The following is a 17641-nucleotide window of genomic DNA, read 5'->3' on the forward strand; positions in this document are numbered from 1 at the left end:
AAAAGTCAGATTAGTGCAATAATAACCAATAAAAATTGTTGTCTATAAGACCATCATCAATGCCCCCAATGATTTATATTTATACAATCAAACAATTAAATTACTAATCAATCCTTCCTTCCATTACATACATACTCTACCTTTAGCAATGGGAGTATACCGCACAGGCTACATATAATTCTGAATTCTAAGTACCAAGATAGAATGGAATCTGAGAAAATAATATTTTCTATCCAGATCTACATTTGGTGGTGCACCCTGAGTCAGTATAAAGCTTTGCAGACACAGAAGGAGAAAGAAAAGACTCTTTTGTGGGTGCACTCTTTGTATCATAGGAAAATCAATAGAAGTAATGAATCATGAAAAGAATATAAAATTAATTCAGTTTTATTAAATTCCTAGTAAAATATATCAGTAGTTTGGTTGATTATTTAAAGATAACACAATTAATGATACTAGCAAAATTGACAATAAAGATTGGTGAGAATTTACAAATCACTACTGTCTGCCATGCTTTGGTGATTAATTGAGAATTATACTGCATGTGGTAGGTTCACAGATTGATCCCAGTACATAATTTAATCTAATTTGATGATGAAAAAAATATATAAATCACACACCTGAGCCTACGCAATAATACAATAATACAAAGACGTCTGTTCGGTCAGACAATAAGAGCCGCCAAAAGAAGGTGATAAGTGAGTAAAATTAAGAGCAGAAAAAATGAGAAAGGTGTGAATCTGCTGTCAGTGTTAAACACTGGCCATGATAATCATACTCTACTACACCGGATCTTCCTCAGGAGTCTCCTACCTAGGAGTTTTCCTAGCTTATTTCAAGCACACAGGCAAGTTTGGGCACCGGCTCCCTGATAGATGTATAGTAGTTTCTGCTGCACCATGGGGAGATGGGGATCCCCTCTGGTTTCATGCCTACGTCTACTGTACCAGAAGATGGTCGCGATGATGTCCCAAACCTCCTAAACTGGGTCCATGTTCTGGCCGTAGTCCGTCTCACCTTCTCCTTGTATCCTCACTGGCTGAGCTTGGGATGGACATCGCATAGGGATGGTTCACAACCATCTATGTTTCTGCGATGGCAGTGGCTTTACCATTTGAGAGCGGTATTCCGATGATTGCTGCCACCGAATGGTAAGCATTTGATGGCGTTCCAATGGTCCCGCACCCAGTCCCATCCCCGGCAGGCTAAGCTGCAGAGATTTTGCGCATGCTCGACTGAACTGCAGAGGTTTACGCATACACAAACAGTGCTTTTTTATGCATGCGCAAATCATTTGAATTTTTATTCTATCAAATTCTTTTGATGTGATGGTCAGTTACCACTACATCTAAAGATTCGATGGCGGAAGCCCAGCCATCATTTGATGGTGGCTTCTAAAACAAAGGACAGTTGTTTATTTACAACAGCAGACCTTCTGCATACCAACCTGTCCTACAATAGAATAGCTTTTGATTTTTCTTGAAAACAGCAATATAAGAGCAGTAGTAAATCCATCTTGACTCATTGTCAAGATACTGTAGTCAACATTTTTTAATGTAGGACCTGAGAAATGTAAGTCGATGCAATGTAATGTAAGTCAATGCAATGTATAATGTAAGTCTGGATACTAGGATATTGTATAATTCCAGGTGAATATGTTTTATGCATCTATTTCATCTAACAATATTTTGAATGTTGTGTTTGTGATGCTCCGGTTTGGTGATGTAATTCATATAGGTATATGCAATTGCGGTCGAATTCGCGGCAATTTTCGCCGTTTTTTAATTCGACTCAATTCGACAGGTGAATCCCGGAAGGTGGCTTCCGGAATTCACCATATTCAATGAAAAACGGATTCGCCAGAGTCGCGGGCGAAAATCGGCCGATTTGGCGGATTTTGCCGCGATTTAAAAAAACGGGAAAAAACGGGAAAAACCCGGGAAAAAAAATGGCGTGGGGTCCCCCCTCCAAAGCATAACCAGCCTTGGGCTCTTCGAGCTGGTCCTGGTTCTAAAAATGCAGGGGAAAAATTGGGCAGGGATCCCCCGTATTTTTAAAACCAGCACCGGGCTCTGCGCCTGGTGCTGGTGCCAAAAATACGGGGGACAAAAAGAGTAGGGGTCCCCCGTATTTTTAACACCAGCATCGGGCTCCACTAGCTGGACAGATAATGCCACAGCCGGGGGTCACTTTTATGCCGTGCCCTGCGGCCGTGGCATTAACTACCCAACTAGTCACCCCTGGCCGGGGTACCCTGGGGGAGTGGGGACCCCTACAATCAAGGGGTCCCCCCCCCATCCACCCAAGGGCCAGGGGTGAAGCCCGAGGCTGTCCCCCCCCATCCAATGGGCTGCGGATGGGGGGGCTGATAGCCTTTTGTGATAATAAAAAGATATTGTTTTTTCCAGCAGTACTACAAGTCCCAGCAAGCCTCCCCCGCAAGCTGGTACTTGGAGAACCACAAGTACCAGCATGCGGGAGAAAAACGGGCCCGCTGGTACCTGTAGTACTACTGGAAAAAAAATACCCAAATAAAAACAGGACACACACACCGTGAAAGTAAAACTTTATTTCATACGCCGACACACACATACTTACCTATGTTGACACGCCGACTGCCACGGTCTCCGACGATCCGAGGTACCTGTGAAAAAATTATACTCACCTTCCAGCGTCCAGAGGTACATCCAGGTCCAGAGATAATCCACGTACTTGGCAAAACAAAAAAACGAACAACGATCCATACCGGACTAGAAAGGGGTCCAATGCTTTCACATCAGACCCCTTTCTCCCGAATGCCGGGACATCACGTGACTCCTGTCACTGAAGTCCCTTCAGCCAATCAGGAAGCGCTACTTCCGTGGCGCTCATCTGATTGGCTGTGCGCTGTCTGTGATGTGACAGCGCATCGCAAAGCCGCTCCATTACTTTCAATGGTGGGAACTTAGCGGCTAGCGGGGGGGTCACCCGCCGGTCAGCCGCTGACCGGCGGGTGACCTCACCGCTAGCAGCTAAGTTCCCACCATTGAATATAATGGACTGGGCTGTGCGATGCGCTGTCTGCTCAGACGCACAGAGCCAATCAGATGAGCGCAACGAAGTTGCGCTTCCTGATTGGCTATAGAGACCTTTCTGTGACAGCTGTCACTGACAGGTCTCTCTGCATTCGGGGATAGGGGTCCCATGTGTCAGCATGGGACCCCTTTCAGTCCGGCATGGAGCGGGTGTTCGGTTTGTTTTTTTCTCCAAGTACGTGGATTTATCTCTGGAGCCTGGTTGAGGTGAGTATATTGATCTTTTATTTTCAGGTACCCCTGGATTCTACATGGAGAAGAGGACCGATGTCGGCGTGTGAACATAGGTAAGTATGTGTGTCGACGTATGAAATAAAGTTTTACTTTCACGGTGTGTGTGTCCTGTTTTTATTTGGGTATTTTTTTTCCAGTAGTACTACAGGTACCAGCGGGCCCGTTTTTCTCCCGCATGCTGGTACTTGTGGTTCTCCAAGTACCAGCTTGCAGGGGGAGGCTTGCTGGGACTTGTAGTACTGCTGGAAAAAACAATATTCTTTTCATGATCACTAAAGGCTATCAGCCCCCCCATCCGCAGCCCATTGGATGGGGGGGGACAGCCTCGGGCTTCACCCCTGGCCCTTGGGTGGCTGGGGGGGGGGGGGACCCCTTGATTGAAGGGGTCCCCACTCCCCCAGGGTACCCCGGCCAGGGGTGACTAGTTGGATATTTAATGCCACGGCCGCAGGGCACGGCATAAAAGTGACCCCCGGCTGTGGCATTATCTGTCCAGCTAGTGGAGCCCGATGCTGGTGTTAAAAATACGGGGGACCCCTACGCTTTTTGTCCCCCGTATTTTTGGCACCAGCACCAGGCGCAGAGCCCGGTGCTGGTTTTAAAAATACGGGGGATCCCCTGTCAATTTTTTCCCCGCATTTTTAGAACCAGGACCAGCTCGAAGAGCCCGAGGCTGGTTATGCTTTGGAGGGGGGACCCCACGCCATTTTTTTTTAGGATTTTACCGTTCCAGCAATAAAAAAAAAAAATATTTTAAAAAATATATAAATAATATTTGTGCCTCCAAAAAAAAAAAAAAAAAAGTACCTAATCCCTTCTAATATAAATAGATCTGCTATTCCCAAAAAAAAAAACACAAAAAAAAACATGTTTAAATTTTTTTTATTTGTTTTCACCCTCCAAAGTGTGGCGGATTGAAAATGACGAATTTGCTGTCTAAAAGCACTGCTGTCGAATTTCCAAACTTGAATTGAATATGCTTTGGTCGAATTGCAGCACTTATATCATTGCAGAAAAGTCGAATTTGCAAAAATTCGAATTTCAAAAAGTCGAATTTTGAAAGTCCGTTTTTTGGTCGGAAAGCACTGAATTGCATAGGCGAATTTTTTTTTTGGTCGAAAATGACCCGAAATTCGACAATTTCGGGAATTCGACCGCAATTGCATATACCCCATAGTGTATAAAGCAACACATTACTAAAGCCCAAGTTGATATATTGGAAATACAATTTGTAAAGACTTGTAAAAGTACACTAATGAACCAGTTAATATGACAATATTAAACAGAAGAGAAAGCTATCAATAAGCAGCTGTCATTCCATACTTTTTTTTTTAATTATTATAAAATCCAATTAGATAACATTTTGAAAGTGTGTTTTTCACGACATCATTCTACACCTTCAGCTGTAAGTAGTATTATTTGGCACCTTATCAATTGGCAAATACAAAAAAAAAAATCAAAGTTGCATTACATGTGACTACTATCAACGTTTTTAATGAAATTTGGAGCTTGTGGTCTTTTTTTCCCAGTGTATGAATTGAGACTCATTACATAAAATATACAAACGTTTAAAAGTAATATTTTACCACTCACTGCCTTAAACTTCAACTGGTCTCCAGTAGCATTCAGCAACAGCAGTCAATTACAAGCCTTATATTTACAGTGGTGCTAGAAAGTTTGCAAACTACTTTAGAATAAAGATAAATATAACACAATAAAACTATTAACACATAAAAGGATACATTTGTTCATTAATTTATACTGTAGATTAAACTGACCCAATATTAAGTTTATTCGTCTGTAAAAGTATGTGAGCCTCTAGTATTATCAATTCAGTTAAGGGGCTATTTAAGAGACAAAAGTGTCAAGCTGGCCATACATCTGATCAAGTTTTATACAACTTATCTGTCCAACTAAAAGGGAGTTCCACACGCATAACCAAGTTTTAAATCAGACCATTCAACCAGCCAATTTTTTCAGCAGACCAGCCAACTTAAACATAGAATTTGATGGCAATTAAGAACCACTTGACCCAACTAGTTTTCCCCTTTTTACCTTTTGGTAACCTCAACCTTTTTTGATCCTTAGTTCTTTGTAAGGATATTCTTACGTCTATCCCAAGTTTGGTTGCCTAGGACCTTCAATGTGTATAAGTTTAATTAGTAAACACAGTTTCACATTAGTACAAATATTCAAATTCTCAAGATTTTAAATATTCAGTTTGTGTACAAATCCCCAAATAACAAGATATTTTACAATTAGTTGCATAAGCACCTTAAAACCACTGCTTTACATAAAAGACAACTGAGATATTTAATAAAGAACACACTTACAGGAATTTCTATTTTGGCTTTCAAAATTTGCATTTTCTTTAGGTTTTGAACTCGAATAGGGCGTCCTGTCAAAATACCAGTTCCTGTATTGCTGCAATCCAGGCTATAGACAGGAAGGTTTGAAGCCCCTGTAAACTATGGTCAAGAAAATATGAAGTCATTTACTGTTCTTAAAAATAAATAAATAAATAAATAAATGTTAAGGTGCATACACACGGTGCAATATGCACTTAACTTTCCTTACGATTTTGACTATATAGTCAAAATTATAAGGAAAGTTAGTGCATATCGCACTGTGTGTACACGGCTTGCGATGCCGATGCGTGGTCCAGTGGGATCGGCATTGCAAGAAAAAATAGACCGTTCCGGATAGCCCAACATTGCATATATCGGCAGGGCCTGACTCCCTCCCCGTTGACAAGTTAATGTCGGGCTGTGCGGCGCTTTGCGACGTTTGTACACAGTTTAAGACTACTGAAATAATGATGTAATAAACATACACTGATTTCAACTGATAGTTTAACACAAGCCTAGCCAACCTGTTGCTCTCCAGCTTGTAAAACTACAAGTCCCACCATGCTCTGCCACTGTTTTGCCATAAGAGATAGCTAAAACGGTGACAGGGCATGTTGGCATGTGCAGTTTTACAACAGCTTGAGAGCTGCAGGTTGGCTAGGCTTGTGTTAATCTGGTTTACAGATAAAGTACTAGGATATGGACACGCTACAGACTTACCTTACAATGGACATTTAGCTTAGGCTGAGATGTAACATTTCCTGCCTCATCTAATATTTCAATCCCAAAGGGAAAAGAAGATCCATTGTCAATAATTAGAGTATCAGTACTTGGTGTCACTTTAAGATATTTTGGTGGTCCTACAAAATAAGGGGGGAAACTAATGTTATTGGTAAAATGTGATATAAAATATATTAAGGCAACACTAACCACTCACTTATATAAGAATAATACACATGACATCATCTGCCAGGGCCCCAGAAGTTCCAATAACCATGTAGAAACCCAGAATGCCTAACCCAGGTCGCAACCATTTACACTGTTGCATAACCCTGAACTTACCCGTGTTTAGCCCTGGTTAAAACCTGGGTTGGATTGTTGGGTATATCAACACGTGTTATTTTTTTGGGTGCAGTTTACACTGATGGCCAACCAGGGTCAATAAACAATAATCCAGGTTTATTGCTTGGTGTAAATAGGGTATTACTCTATTCCACAGCCTCTTCATTCTCTAGTATATTGAAAGGTCCCATTTGTTGGATTATATACCACAAAATGTTCCCAGATACAGTGTCACAATCCTCTTATAGTAGCTTGTCTTGTGACTTAACACTGCCACCTCTTCTGCAGGTCAGGATATCCTGCTATGCTGAGTTTCTTGCTTGAGAAGTCTGCTCAGCATACAAGCTGCAACACATTCAGGTTGAGTATAAGACTGTTACTGTTTGCTGAATCTCCTTCCAGGCTGATTTTTCACATGAGAATTCTCCTGTATGTGAAGTCAGTAGATTCCTGATTGCAGCAGTGTATCAGTCCAATTAGCAGTGCTTGTGGATTAACTTACTTTCAGTCCCTTTGAGCCTGCTTATCCCAAAGGGCACCATAATTCCTCCTGCGTGTATTTCACAAGCTTCCCTCAATCTCCGGGTGCTGAGAGCTGCCATACTGGATTCAACTGGCTGACTGCTGAAGCGCCAATGTCTTTCCAGCACTTCCTAATTTGACTTGCTTCACCAATCCCAGTGCACCTCAGAGAATAAAAGGACAGCTGTAAATCCAGAAGACGCCAGTACTACGTTGCTTCTCCTGAAGTCACAGCTCTATGCCGGGCTCCCTGATTCAGGTTCCAGTATGTTTGTATCCAGTTCCAGCCTGGGTGTCTCAGACTGCTGGTTGCCTGTCCAGTTCCAATTCAATAGCCAATCCATTTCCATGCTGGTCACGTGTCCGGTTTCCATTAGTTTGCCGTTCCAGTCCGGTCATCAGTCCAGTTCAGTTACTGTTCCAATTCCTGTATTATCAAGTTTATCATTTTTCTTCACCTGTTCAAGCCTTTGGGCTCGCCTCTACCAAAATATTAGATCTACTGTCCAAGTCCACTAGTTGGCAGCTTCTACTGAGTCCACATTGTTCTTAGCTTCATGAGTAGAAGTTTGATCAAGCCGCCCAGATTCTTCTACACTTCATCTCAATCAGCTTCAGTGAGGGATTAGGTTCAGTCTGCAGGACATATACAAGACCTGGCAGTGCGCCTGCAACATCAAAAAACCGCCTAGATTCGAATTATGCAGCATCTTCCCACATCTGTTCCTACAGTTGCATCCATCAGATTCCCTCTGGAAAATTTGATGGCAATTTCACTAAAGTTTAAATTCCTGCATAACTATTCTCAGATTCCTCAGTAATCCAGTACAGTGAATCCTGATCACAAAAGGATCCTTTATCAACTGTTAGAATCGCTGCAAGGTTTTCTAACTAGAATTAACCTGTTACGTCCTGAAATCCTTGGAAGTACTCCAGACACAGTAAAGACTTTCAGTCAATCTTCTGCCACTGAAGTGACTTCTGTCTCAGACTACAGTAGTTTTAAGATATCTTCCTCCATACAGAGCAATGATAGATTCTGGAGCTACTCCCGGCCCAAGCTGCCTGAGGCAGAACACCTGTGACATAAAGAGTTTCACCTTTATCTCTACTGTGGGAGTTGTGATCACTTCATCAAGGTGGTCACAAGTCTCAGTGTCATAGTAATCATGTATCCAAGCCATCCTGGCTATCCTCTGCAGTTTCTGTTCCTGCTACTTATGATAGGAGTGTCAAGATGTTTGCCCAAAAGAGACTCAAATTCACGACTGGGGTACTGAGACAAGAAGTCCTTTTTCCAGGTTTTGGAACCATAAAATAATTTTCAATCCCTCATAGTTGGAGAGGCATCTGACTTGCTAGCCCCAGGAGGGGCACCTGATTCTGCAGCCCCCAGAGGGGCATCTGATTTGCCACCCTCAGGAGATGTATCCAATGTTTTAGCTCCAGAAGGACGCATCTGATCTACAGCTCCAGGAGAAACGTCTGATCTGTCAACCCTACAAGTGGTGTCCGAGATGCCAATCCTCAGCCCTGGGAAGGGGTCTCAGGGCCTCAGCCCCAGCCCTTGGAGAGGTCACCGGGGACTCAGCCTCAGCCCTTGGAGGGGTCTCCAGGGCCTCAGCCCTTGTTGGAGGGGTCTCCAGGGCCTCAGCCCTTGTTGGAGGGGTCTCCAGGGCCTCAGCCCTTGTTGGAGGGGTCTCCAGGGCCTCAGCCTCTGGGAGGGTCTCCAGAGCCTCAGCCTCTGGGAGGGGTCTCCAGGGCCTCAGCCTCTGGGAGGGTCTCCAGAGCCTCAGCCTCTGGGAGGGTCTCCAGAGCCTCAGCCTCTGGGAGGGTCTCCAGAGCCTCAGCCTCTGGGAGGGTCTCCAGAGCCTCAGCCTCTGGGAGGGTCTCCAGAGCCTCAGCCTCTGGGAGGGTCTCCAGAGCCTCAGCCTCTGGGAGGGTCTCCAGTGCCAGGGTTCTAGGAGGGATTCACAGATTCAAACATGAACTCATGTTTGCCATCTTCTAAGAGCGCTACCATGTTGATAGCCAGCATGGTCCAGGCCCAGAAGGAGCCATCTGAACACCAAGATTCTGCCTGTTCCGGCTCCAGGCCAGATTCTGCTTTCACCGTTCCAGAGATTTAAGTGTCTCTGGATCCAAACTGGTTCCATTCGTCTAGCCAAAGACTCCTCTGGTTTCAGCCGGTCCAAGTGACTATGATACCAATTCAGAGTTGCGGCCCTTGGTTCCAGCCAAATGTAGTGTCTCTGGACCCATCCCTGTTCCATCCATCTGTCCAAAAACTCCTCTGGTTACAGCCGGTCCAAGTGACTCTGATTCCAATTCAGAGTTCCAGTTCAGTCATCATCCGGTTCCAGTACAGAAGACGCATCTGATCTACAGCTCCAGGAGAAATGTCTGATCTGTCAACCCGGGGAGGGGTCTCCAGGGCCTCGGCCTCAGACCCGGGGAGGGGTCTCCAGGGCCTCGGCCTCAGACCCGGGGAGGGGTCTCCAGGGCCTCGGCCTCAGACCCGGTAAGGGGTCTCCAGGGCCTCAGACCCGGGGAGGGGTCTCCAGGGCCTCGGCCTCAGACCCGGGGAGGGGTCTCCAGGGCCTCGGCCTCAGACCCGGGGAGGGGTCTCCAGGGCCTCGGCCTCAGACCCGGGGAGGGGTCTCCAGGGCCTCGGCCTGGTCTGGGAAGGGTCTCCAGAGCCTCGGCCTGGTCTGGGAAGGGTCTCCAGAGCCTCGGCCTGGTCTGGGAAGGGTCTCCAGAGCCTCAGCCTCTGGGAAGGGTCTACAGAGCCTCAGCCTCTGGGAAGGGTCTCCAGAGCCTCAGCCTCTGGGAAGGGTCTCCAGAGCCTCAGCCTCTGGGAAGGGTCTCCAGAGCCAGGGTCCTAGGAGGGATTCACAGATTCAAACATGAACTCCTGTTTGCCACCTTCTGAGAGCACTACCATGTTGATAGCCAGCATGGTCCAGGCCCAGAAGAGGCCATCTGAACACCAAGATTCTGCCTGTTCCGGCTCCAGGCTAGATTCTGCTCCCTTCGTTCCAGAGATTCAAGGGTCTCAAGTGTCTCTGGACCTAAACCGGTTCCATTCATCTGTCTAGAGACTTCTCTGGTTTCAGCTGGTCCAAGCGGCTATGATACCAATTCAGAGTTATGTCCTTTAGTTCCAGCCAAATGTAGTGTCTCTGGACCCAACCCAGCTCCATCTATTTGTCCAAAAACTCCTCTGGTTACAGCCGGTCCAAGCAACTTTGGTTCCAATTCAGAGTTCCAGTTAGGTCATCATCCAGTTCCAGTACAGTCATCAATCCAGTTCCAGTCTGGTCATCTGTCCGGTTCCAGTTCAGTCACTGTTCCAGTTACTGTACAATAAAGTTTATCATTGTTCTCCACCTGTTGATGCCTACGGGCCCACCTCTACCAAAGTATCTACACTACAGCCCAAGTCCACTAGTCAGCAGCTTCTGCTGAGTCCACATAGCTTCCTAGCTTCATAAGCATAAGATGGATCAAGTCTCCCAGCTTCCTCAACACAGACTCCATCAGCTTCAGCCATTCACACATTCCCCAGTCAGACCTAAAACTCAGAAGTGAAATACAGTATTTTATAGTGTCAAAATGTAGCCTTTTCTTGTTGTCTATAATAAAATCATTTCGGTACAATATCTATATCATACATATGCATTTACTTCTCCTGAGACAGTCAACACTTAAGAATGGGCATAAGTACCTAAGGGATAATGATATACAGGGTTATGGTGCGTCATGCACCATAGTTATTTAAAAAAAAAAGGAGGAATAAACACAATGGCCGACATCAGCAACAGACAAAATTAGTCCTAAAAATAATACACCGTAGGAGACCACAAATAGGTTGAACTCAATGGTCAAATTGTCTTTTTTTTTTCAACCTCAGAAACAATGTTACTATGTTAACACACCAGAACCAGACTCTAGAAATAGCCCTTGACGTAGTGGCTCCAGCTAACCATTACACTCCACGTAAGCCTAGATGTCAACAGTGGCACTCTAAATTAACATGACATCTACAAAAACTGTCCCGAAAAGTTGAACGTCAATGGTGTAAATCTCGTATTCCAAGGGACTTCTTCACATATAAGACAAACCAACATATTTCCAAACTCTCATCTCTGCTCAAGCCTCTAACCCCAATGACTTTTTAATACATTTAAATCACTTCTGAATCCTCCCTTACCCAACCCACCAGCCACTATCAAGGTGTAAGATCTTGATTCTTGCTTCAAGGACAAGATTGATAAGATCCGAGATGAAATGATATGGTCTCCCTCAGCTAGTGACCTGTTCAATTCTTTATCTGAACCTCCTGGCACCCTCTCTACATTTTATCCAACAAATGAAGATGAAGTATCAACACTCCTCTCATACTACTACCTCTCCTCTAGATCCTATACCCTCTCAACTAAATAAATCTCCATCTTTCCTTCTTCAAGCATGCAGTGATTACTCCCATCCTGAAAAAACTAATTTCTGACCATAGCGCTCTCTCAAATTATCGTCACATCTCTCACACCTCTCCAAGCTACTTGAGACACTCGCCTCACACACTTTTTTAATTCACAAAACCCACTTCAGGCAGGCTTGAACACTCCACAGAGATGGCACTGACTAAGGTAGTGAATTATCTAGTTACTGCAGAGTCCAAGTTAATTTTATTTCCATTAGCCAGTAGTAGTTACCAACCTGATATCTCTATCACTGTTAAGAGCTCGACAATCAATCCTACTTCACAAGCTCACTGCCTAGGTGTCATCCTTGACTCTGAACTGTCCTTTGTTCCCCACATTCAATCTGTCTCAAAATCATGTTACATGCATCTTAAAAACATATCCAAAATGTGACCATATCTAACACAAGACACTACAAAATTGCTAATCCATGCTTTCATTATCTCCTGCATTGATTATTGCAATAGTCTTCTTACTGGTCTTACCAAAAAGAGACTCTCACCACTACAAGTTGTTCTAAATGCTGCTGCGAGGTTAATCTTCCTCGCTAGACATTCATCAGCTGCAGATCCACTCTGTCAGTCCCTCCATTGGTTACCTGTACTATACCGTATTCCACAGGTTCTCAAACTCGGTCCTCAGGACCCCACACAGTGCATGTTTTGCAGGTCTCCTCACACAATCACAAGTGAAATAATTAGCTTCACCTGTGGACCTTTTAAAATGTGTCAGTGAGTAATTAATACACCTGTGCACCTGCTGGGTTACCTGCAAAACATGCACTGTGTGGGGTCCTGAGGACCGAGTTTGAGAACCCCTGCCGTATTCAATATAAAATACTTTTACTCACACACAAAGCCATTAACCTAACTACACCAATGTACATCTCTTCACTTTTCTCAAAATATCTTCCAACCCGACCTCTCCGCTCTTCACAAGATCTACATCTCTCATCTACACTCATTATTCGCTCCCATTCAAGACTGCAGGATTTTCTTCGGGTTGCATCCACTCTGGGGAATGCCCTACCACGCACAAATAGAAACTCCCCTAGTCTCCAAACCTTCAAGTGATCCCTTAAAACTCACCTCTTCAGGATAGCTTATCACATTCCAGAACCGCTCACTCAACCTTCATAAGCTTTCCAATCAAGTTGCATTCCCTTTGTACAGTTCACACATATCCTCACAAATTTTCTCGTCACTTTCCCATCGTCCTGAAACCAGGCCAACATCACTGTGTGACCATATCATACAGTCCAATATCATACAGTCCACCAAGAACCTTTTCAATCTGGTGGATATTTATGCAATAGATAGGCATTGATACACAAGGATATGTGCTATTTCCTTATAGATTTTAAGTTTGCAAACAGGGCCTTCCTACCTCTATGACTGTTTGTTATTACCCAATTTTGTTTTATCATTGCCGTTTACAACTGTAAAGCGCAATAGAATACGCTGCACTATATAAGAAACTGTTAATTTTATATATATATATATATATATATATATATATATATAGATATATATATATATATATATATTAAGGCCCAATAAATCTGGGAGCAAACTTTTTTGTAGGAACCTTTAATCTTAGATTACGTGTGGAAACCCAAACCCAATCTCCTACCTTAAGGCTTGGTACAGCTTTTCGTTTCAGATCTGCATAGGTCTTATATCTCTTGTATGTCTTGAGCAAAGTCTTGTGAACTTGTTTCCAGGCTTCAGTAAATTGTCGAAGTGTTGACTCTGCGGCAGGAACCTCGAGCGTAGGCAGAAGTTGGAAGTCAGGAACTCTTGGATGGTAACCATAATTAATGAAGAATGGAGAAGATTTTGTGGCAGAGTGATAAAGATTGTTATGGGCAAATTCTGCGAAAGGGAGGAAGACCAGCTAGTCGTCCTGTGAGGAGGACATGAATAAACGCAGAAGAGTCTCCAGATCCTGGTTCACTCTCTCTGTTTGACCATCCGTTTGGGGATGATAACCTGAGGAGAAGTTTAATTTCACGCCAAGAGCAGAACATAGGGATCTCTAAAACTTGGCCACAAATTGATGACCTCTATCAGACACGATTTCCTGTGGTAGACCATGGAGTCAAAAGATCTCTGCTATAAACAATTTTGCCAACTGGGATGCAGATGGAAGATTAGCCAGAGGAACAAAGTGTGCCATTTTAAAGAATCGGTCAACTATGACCCATACGGTGTTCCGCCCACCAGACGTAGGTAAATCTGTAATAAAATCTATAGAAATATGCGTCCATGGTCTTAGTGGTACGGCAAAGGATGGAGTAATCCAGCTGGTGGACCCTTGGGACTTTTTTGCTGAGCACATTTTGGACAGCCAGCTACGAATTCCTGAACGTCAGTCCTGAGATGAGGCCACCAGTAGGAGCGCTGAATGAATTTAAGTGTCTTATGACCGCCCGCATGACCCATGAAGGAGGAGTGAGCCCATGTAAGAAGTTTTTTGCGAAGATTTGGTGCAACGAAGATCTTCCCTGGAGGAGGAAGTGGAGAGGTATTAGTTGCAGAAAAAGAGGTGGATTCCAGGATAAATTACTCTTTTGAATGGTCAGAGGGTTCTTCTGAACTTAGGGAGCGAGATAATGCATCTGCCTTTTTGTTGAGGGAACCTGGTCTGTAACGGAGTTTAAAATTAAAACGGGTAAAGAAGAGTGCCCATCTTGCTTGGCGTGGGTTCAGACATCGGGCTGACTGTAGATACAGGAGGTTCTTGTGATCCGTGGTCACCGAAATTGGATGCTGAGCTCCCTCTAACAAATACCTCCACTCCTCAAAGGCCAACTTAATTGCCAGTAATTCCTGTTCCCCAATAGCGTAAGTTTGTTCAGCGGGGGAGAATCTTTGCGAGAAGAACGCACAAGGATGGTACTTCTTGTCCTCAAAAAGCTGGGATAATACTGCTCCCACTCCCACAGTAGAGGCATCAACCTCCACCAAGAATGGACGGCTGAGATCGGGTTGTCGAAGAACTGAAGCAGTCGTGAAGGCCTCCTTTAAAGATGAAAAAGCTTCCAAAGCCTCAGGAGACCACTTGGCAGGATCGGCTCCCTTTCTAGTTGATGCGGTTATAGGAGCTATGATAGAAGAATAATTTTGAATGAATCTTCGGTAGAAGTTAGCAAACCCCAGGAAACGTTGAATTCCTTTAAGGGCAGTTGGAAGCGCCCAATCCTGAATCGCCTGGACTTTAGCGGGGTCCATCTGTAACCTCTGCCCTGAATGTAACCGAGGAATGGAATCGTGGTTACTTCAAAGGTGCACTTCTCTAACTTACAGAATAACGGATTCCTTCGTAAATGAGTTAACACTTCTTTGACTTGTTCCCGATGGGTCTTCAGATACCTAGAAAAAATGAGGATGTCATCCAGATACACTACCAAGCAGTCGTAGAGGAGATCTCTGAAGATTTCGTTAACGAACTCTTGAAAGATGGCTGGGGCGTTACATAGGCCAAAAGGCATTACCAGGTATTCGTAATGGCCGTCGCAGGTATTAAATGCCGTCTTCCATTCGTCCCCTGGGCGAATACGTATAAGTCCAACGTATAAGTCCAACTTAGTAAATACAGTAGCTCATTTAACACGGTCGAACAGTTCTGGAATCAGAGGTAACGGATATCTGTTCTTAACTGTTATGTCACTGAGACCTCTATAGTCAATACAGGGCCGCAACCCCCCATCCTTCTTTTTGACGAAGAAAAATGGGACAATCCCAAGTACGATGCGGAGGCAAGGTGTCCGCCCCATGCTTACTGAAAACATCTTCAAAAGCTTGGTACTCCTTAGGAAGGCTGGAAGAACATAGAGGTCTAACTGAAGGTAAACAGTTCAGGAAGCAGTCTTGTCCCCAAGAGAGAACATCCATAGTTTGCCAATCTATGTGGGGGTTGTGTCTGATTAACCATGGAAACCCTAAGATTAGTTCATGAGAGGCTTTAGGAATTACAAGGAAAGAGATTTTTTCTGAATATAGAACTCCGACCTTCATCTTGAGAGGAATAGTACGAAAGGATATAATCCCCTCAGGGATATAACTTCCATCCACTGCAGTAACAGAAATGGTACGATCCAAAGGAACCGTTTGTATTCCAGATCGTTTGACCAGAGCTGACGTAATGAAACTTTCGGCGGCTCCGGAGTCGAGTAGTGCAGGGATGAGAAGAGAAGAAGAAGGGAGCTCCAATTGGGTTAACAGGACAGACTCTTTCTTGGTATGTAATTCTGAGAATTCTCCTAGCTTGACCTCTCCAGCACAAACTAGGAGCGGGCGTTTCCTGGACGTAGATTGCAAGTTTTAACAAAGTGATCAAATGCACCACAATACAGGCAGAGGTTCCCTTGTCGTCGTCTCTGACGTTCTTCATTGGAGAGGCGGGAGCGATTAATCTGCATGGGTTCTTCCGCAGTTGGTGATGATGGTGTTGGTGGAAGAACAACTCTAGGCTTAGGGCGATCTGACCGCAACACCTCTATACAGCGCTCTCTGTACCTTAGGTCTAACTTATTGCATAAAGAAATTAGTTTATCCAACTTATCAGGTACGTCCTGAGTTGCGAGGTCATCTTTGATCTTTTCGGAGAGACCGCTCCAGAAAGCTGCAATGAGAGCCTCCTCGTTCCAGTTCAGTTTTGAAGAAAGGGTGCGAAACTGGATCACGTACTGACTGACCGTACGCGTGCCCTGACGCAGGCGCAGGATCTTCAATGAGGCGGCAGAAGTCCTGCCCAGTTCGTCGAAGATTCTTTGAAAGGTGGCCACGAATTCTGGATAGTTAGATAAGATGGGATCCATCCTCTCCCACATTGGTGAAGCCCATTCCAACGCTTGCCCGGTAAGTAAAGAAATGATATAGGCTACTTTGCTTCGTGCTGATGGGAAGTTGGCCGACTGTAGTTCGAACTGGATTTCGCACTGGTTAAGAAACCAGCGGCATTGTTTTGGATTCCCATCGAATTTACTGGGAGGTGGCAAATGCAACCGTGGAAGTGGTACTGGTACAGGAGGAAGCGGGACCGGAGGTGCTAATGTGGGAGCAGCTGTAGATACTTGAGGGGCCGTAATGGCAACACAGAGAGAATCGAGACGTTCGGACATACTCTGCATGAACTGCATGATTTGAGATTGTGTGGCCTCCTGCTTATTTAAGCGAGACCAGATATCTGCAGTTGAATCCCCTCCTGAGGCCTGATCACCCGTCTAATCCATTTGGCCAGTGCTTACTGTCACGTCTAGCAACGTTTGAGGATCCGGCAGCTGAGATTTGCCCGAGGAGGTAGCAGGCTGTGAATGAACCAGATGAGGGGGCTGGATATAGTTCCTTTGCATGGGACACGGAGCAATGAAGAACGTATGCGGGGTTTGAGAGTCAATGGAAATTATTTATTATGTACAGGGCTGAGGTAGAGGACCGAGGCTGGAGCACGATGGTTAAAGACGTGGCAGGGGGCGAAGAACTGTGGACTGTGATTTGAAAGACGACACTGTAGATGATGAACTGTGGATGGTGGTTGAAGACGTGGCTGGAGACAAGGACTGTGGACTGTGGTTTGTTAAACGAGGCTGAAGATAATAATCTGCAGGCTGTGGTCGGTGGTACAAAGGCGTGGCTGGTGAAGGAGATCTGTGGAGTGTGGCTTGAAAGATGAGGCAGAAGACCCGGGGCCGACTGTGCCCAAAGAGTCTTACTGGACCGGGTTTTCCAGGAGTGCTTCCACAGGCAGTAACAGGCTAGAAACGGCAGGGCTGCAGCAGCAACAGAGAACCAACCAAGCAGTATCAGGAGGAACCAGAATACAGCAGGAATCTTGGGAGCACAGGCTAAAGCACCTACAACAGGATTGTAACTTGAAGCACTGGCATCCCTGTCCTAAACCAGCCCCCTTTTAT

The 17641-nt window shown here is 44.8% G+C and overlaps 1 protein-coding gene across 1 annotated transcript in view; it reads right to left on the reverse strand.

Annotated features, from left to right (window-relative positions):
* The window catches only part of SMCHD1 (structural maintenance of chromosomes flexible hinge domain containing 1), an 838152-nt gene that overhangs the window by 299296 nt on the left and 521215 nt on the right, over positions 1-17641 (reverse strand). Inside the window, exons 23-24 of the mRNA XM_063923554.1 lie at positions 6377-6516; positions 5642-5776 (exon numbers count right to left, since the gene is read on the reverse strand). Coding sequence (XP_063779624.1) covers positions 5642-5776; positions 6377-6516 — 275 coding nt within the window. The remainder of the gene's footprint in view (positions 1-5641; positions 5777-6376; positions 6517-17641) is intronic.

Source organism: Pseudophryne corroboree, chromosome 5 (genome assembly GCF_028390025.1).
Source record: "Pseudophryne corroboree isolate aPseCor3 chromosome 5, aPseCor3.hap2, whole genome shotgun sequence".
Classification (NCBI taxonomy): domain Eukaryota; kingdom Metazoa; phylum Chordata; class Amphibia; order Anura; family Myobatrachidae; genus Pseudophryne; species Pseudophryne corroboree.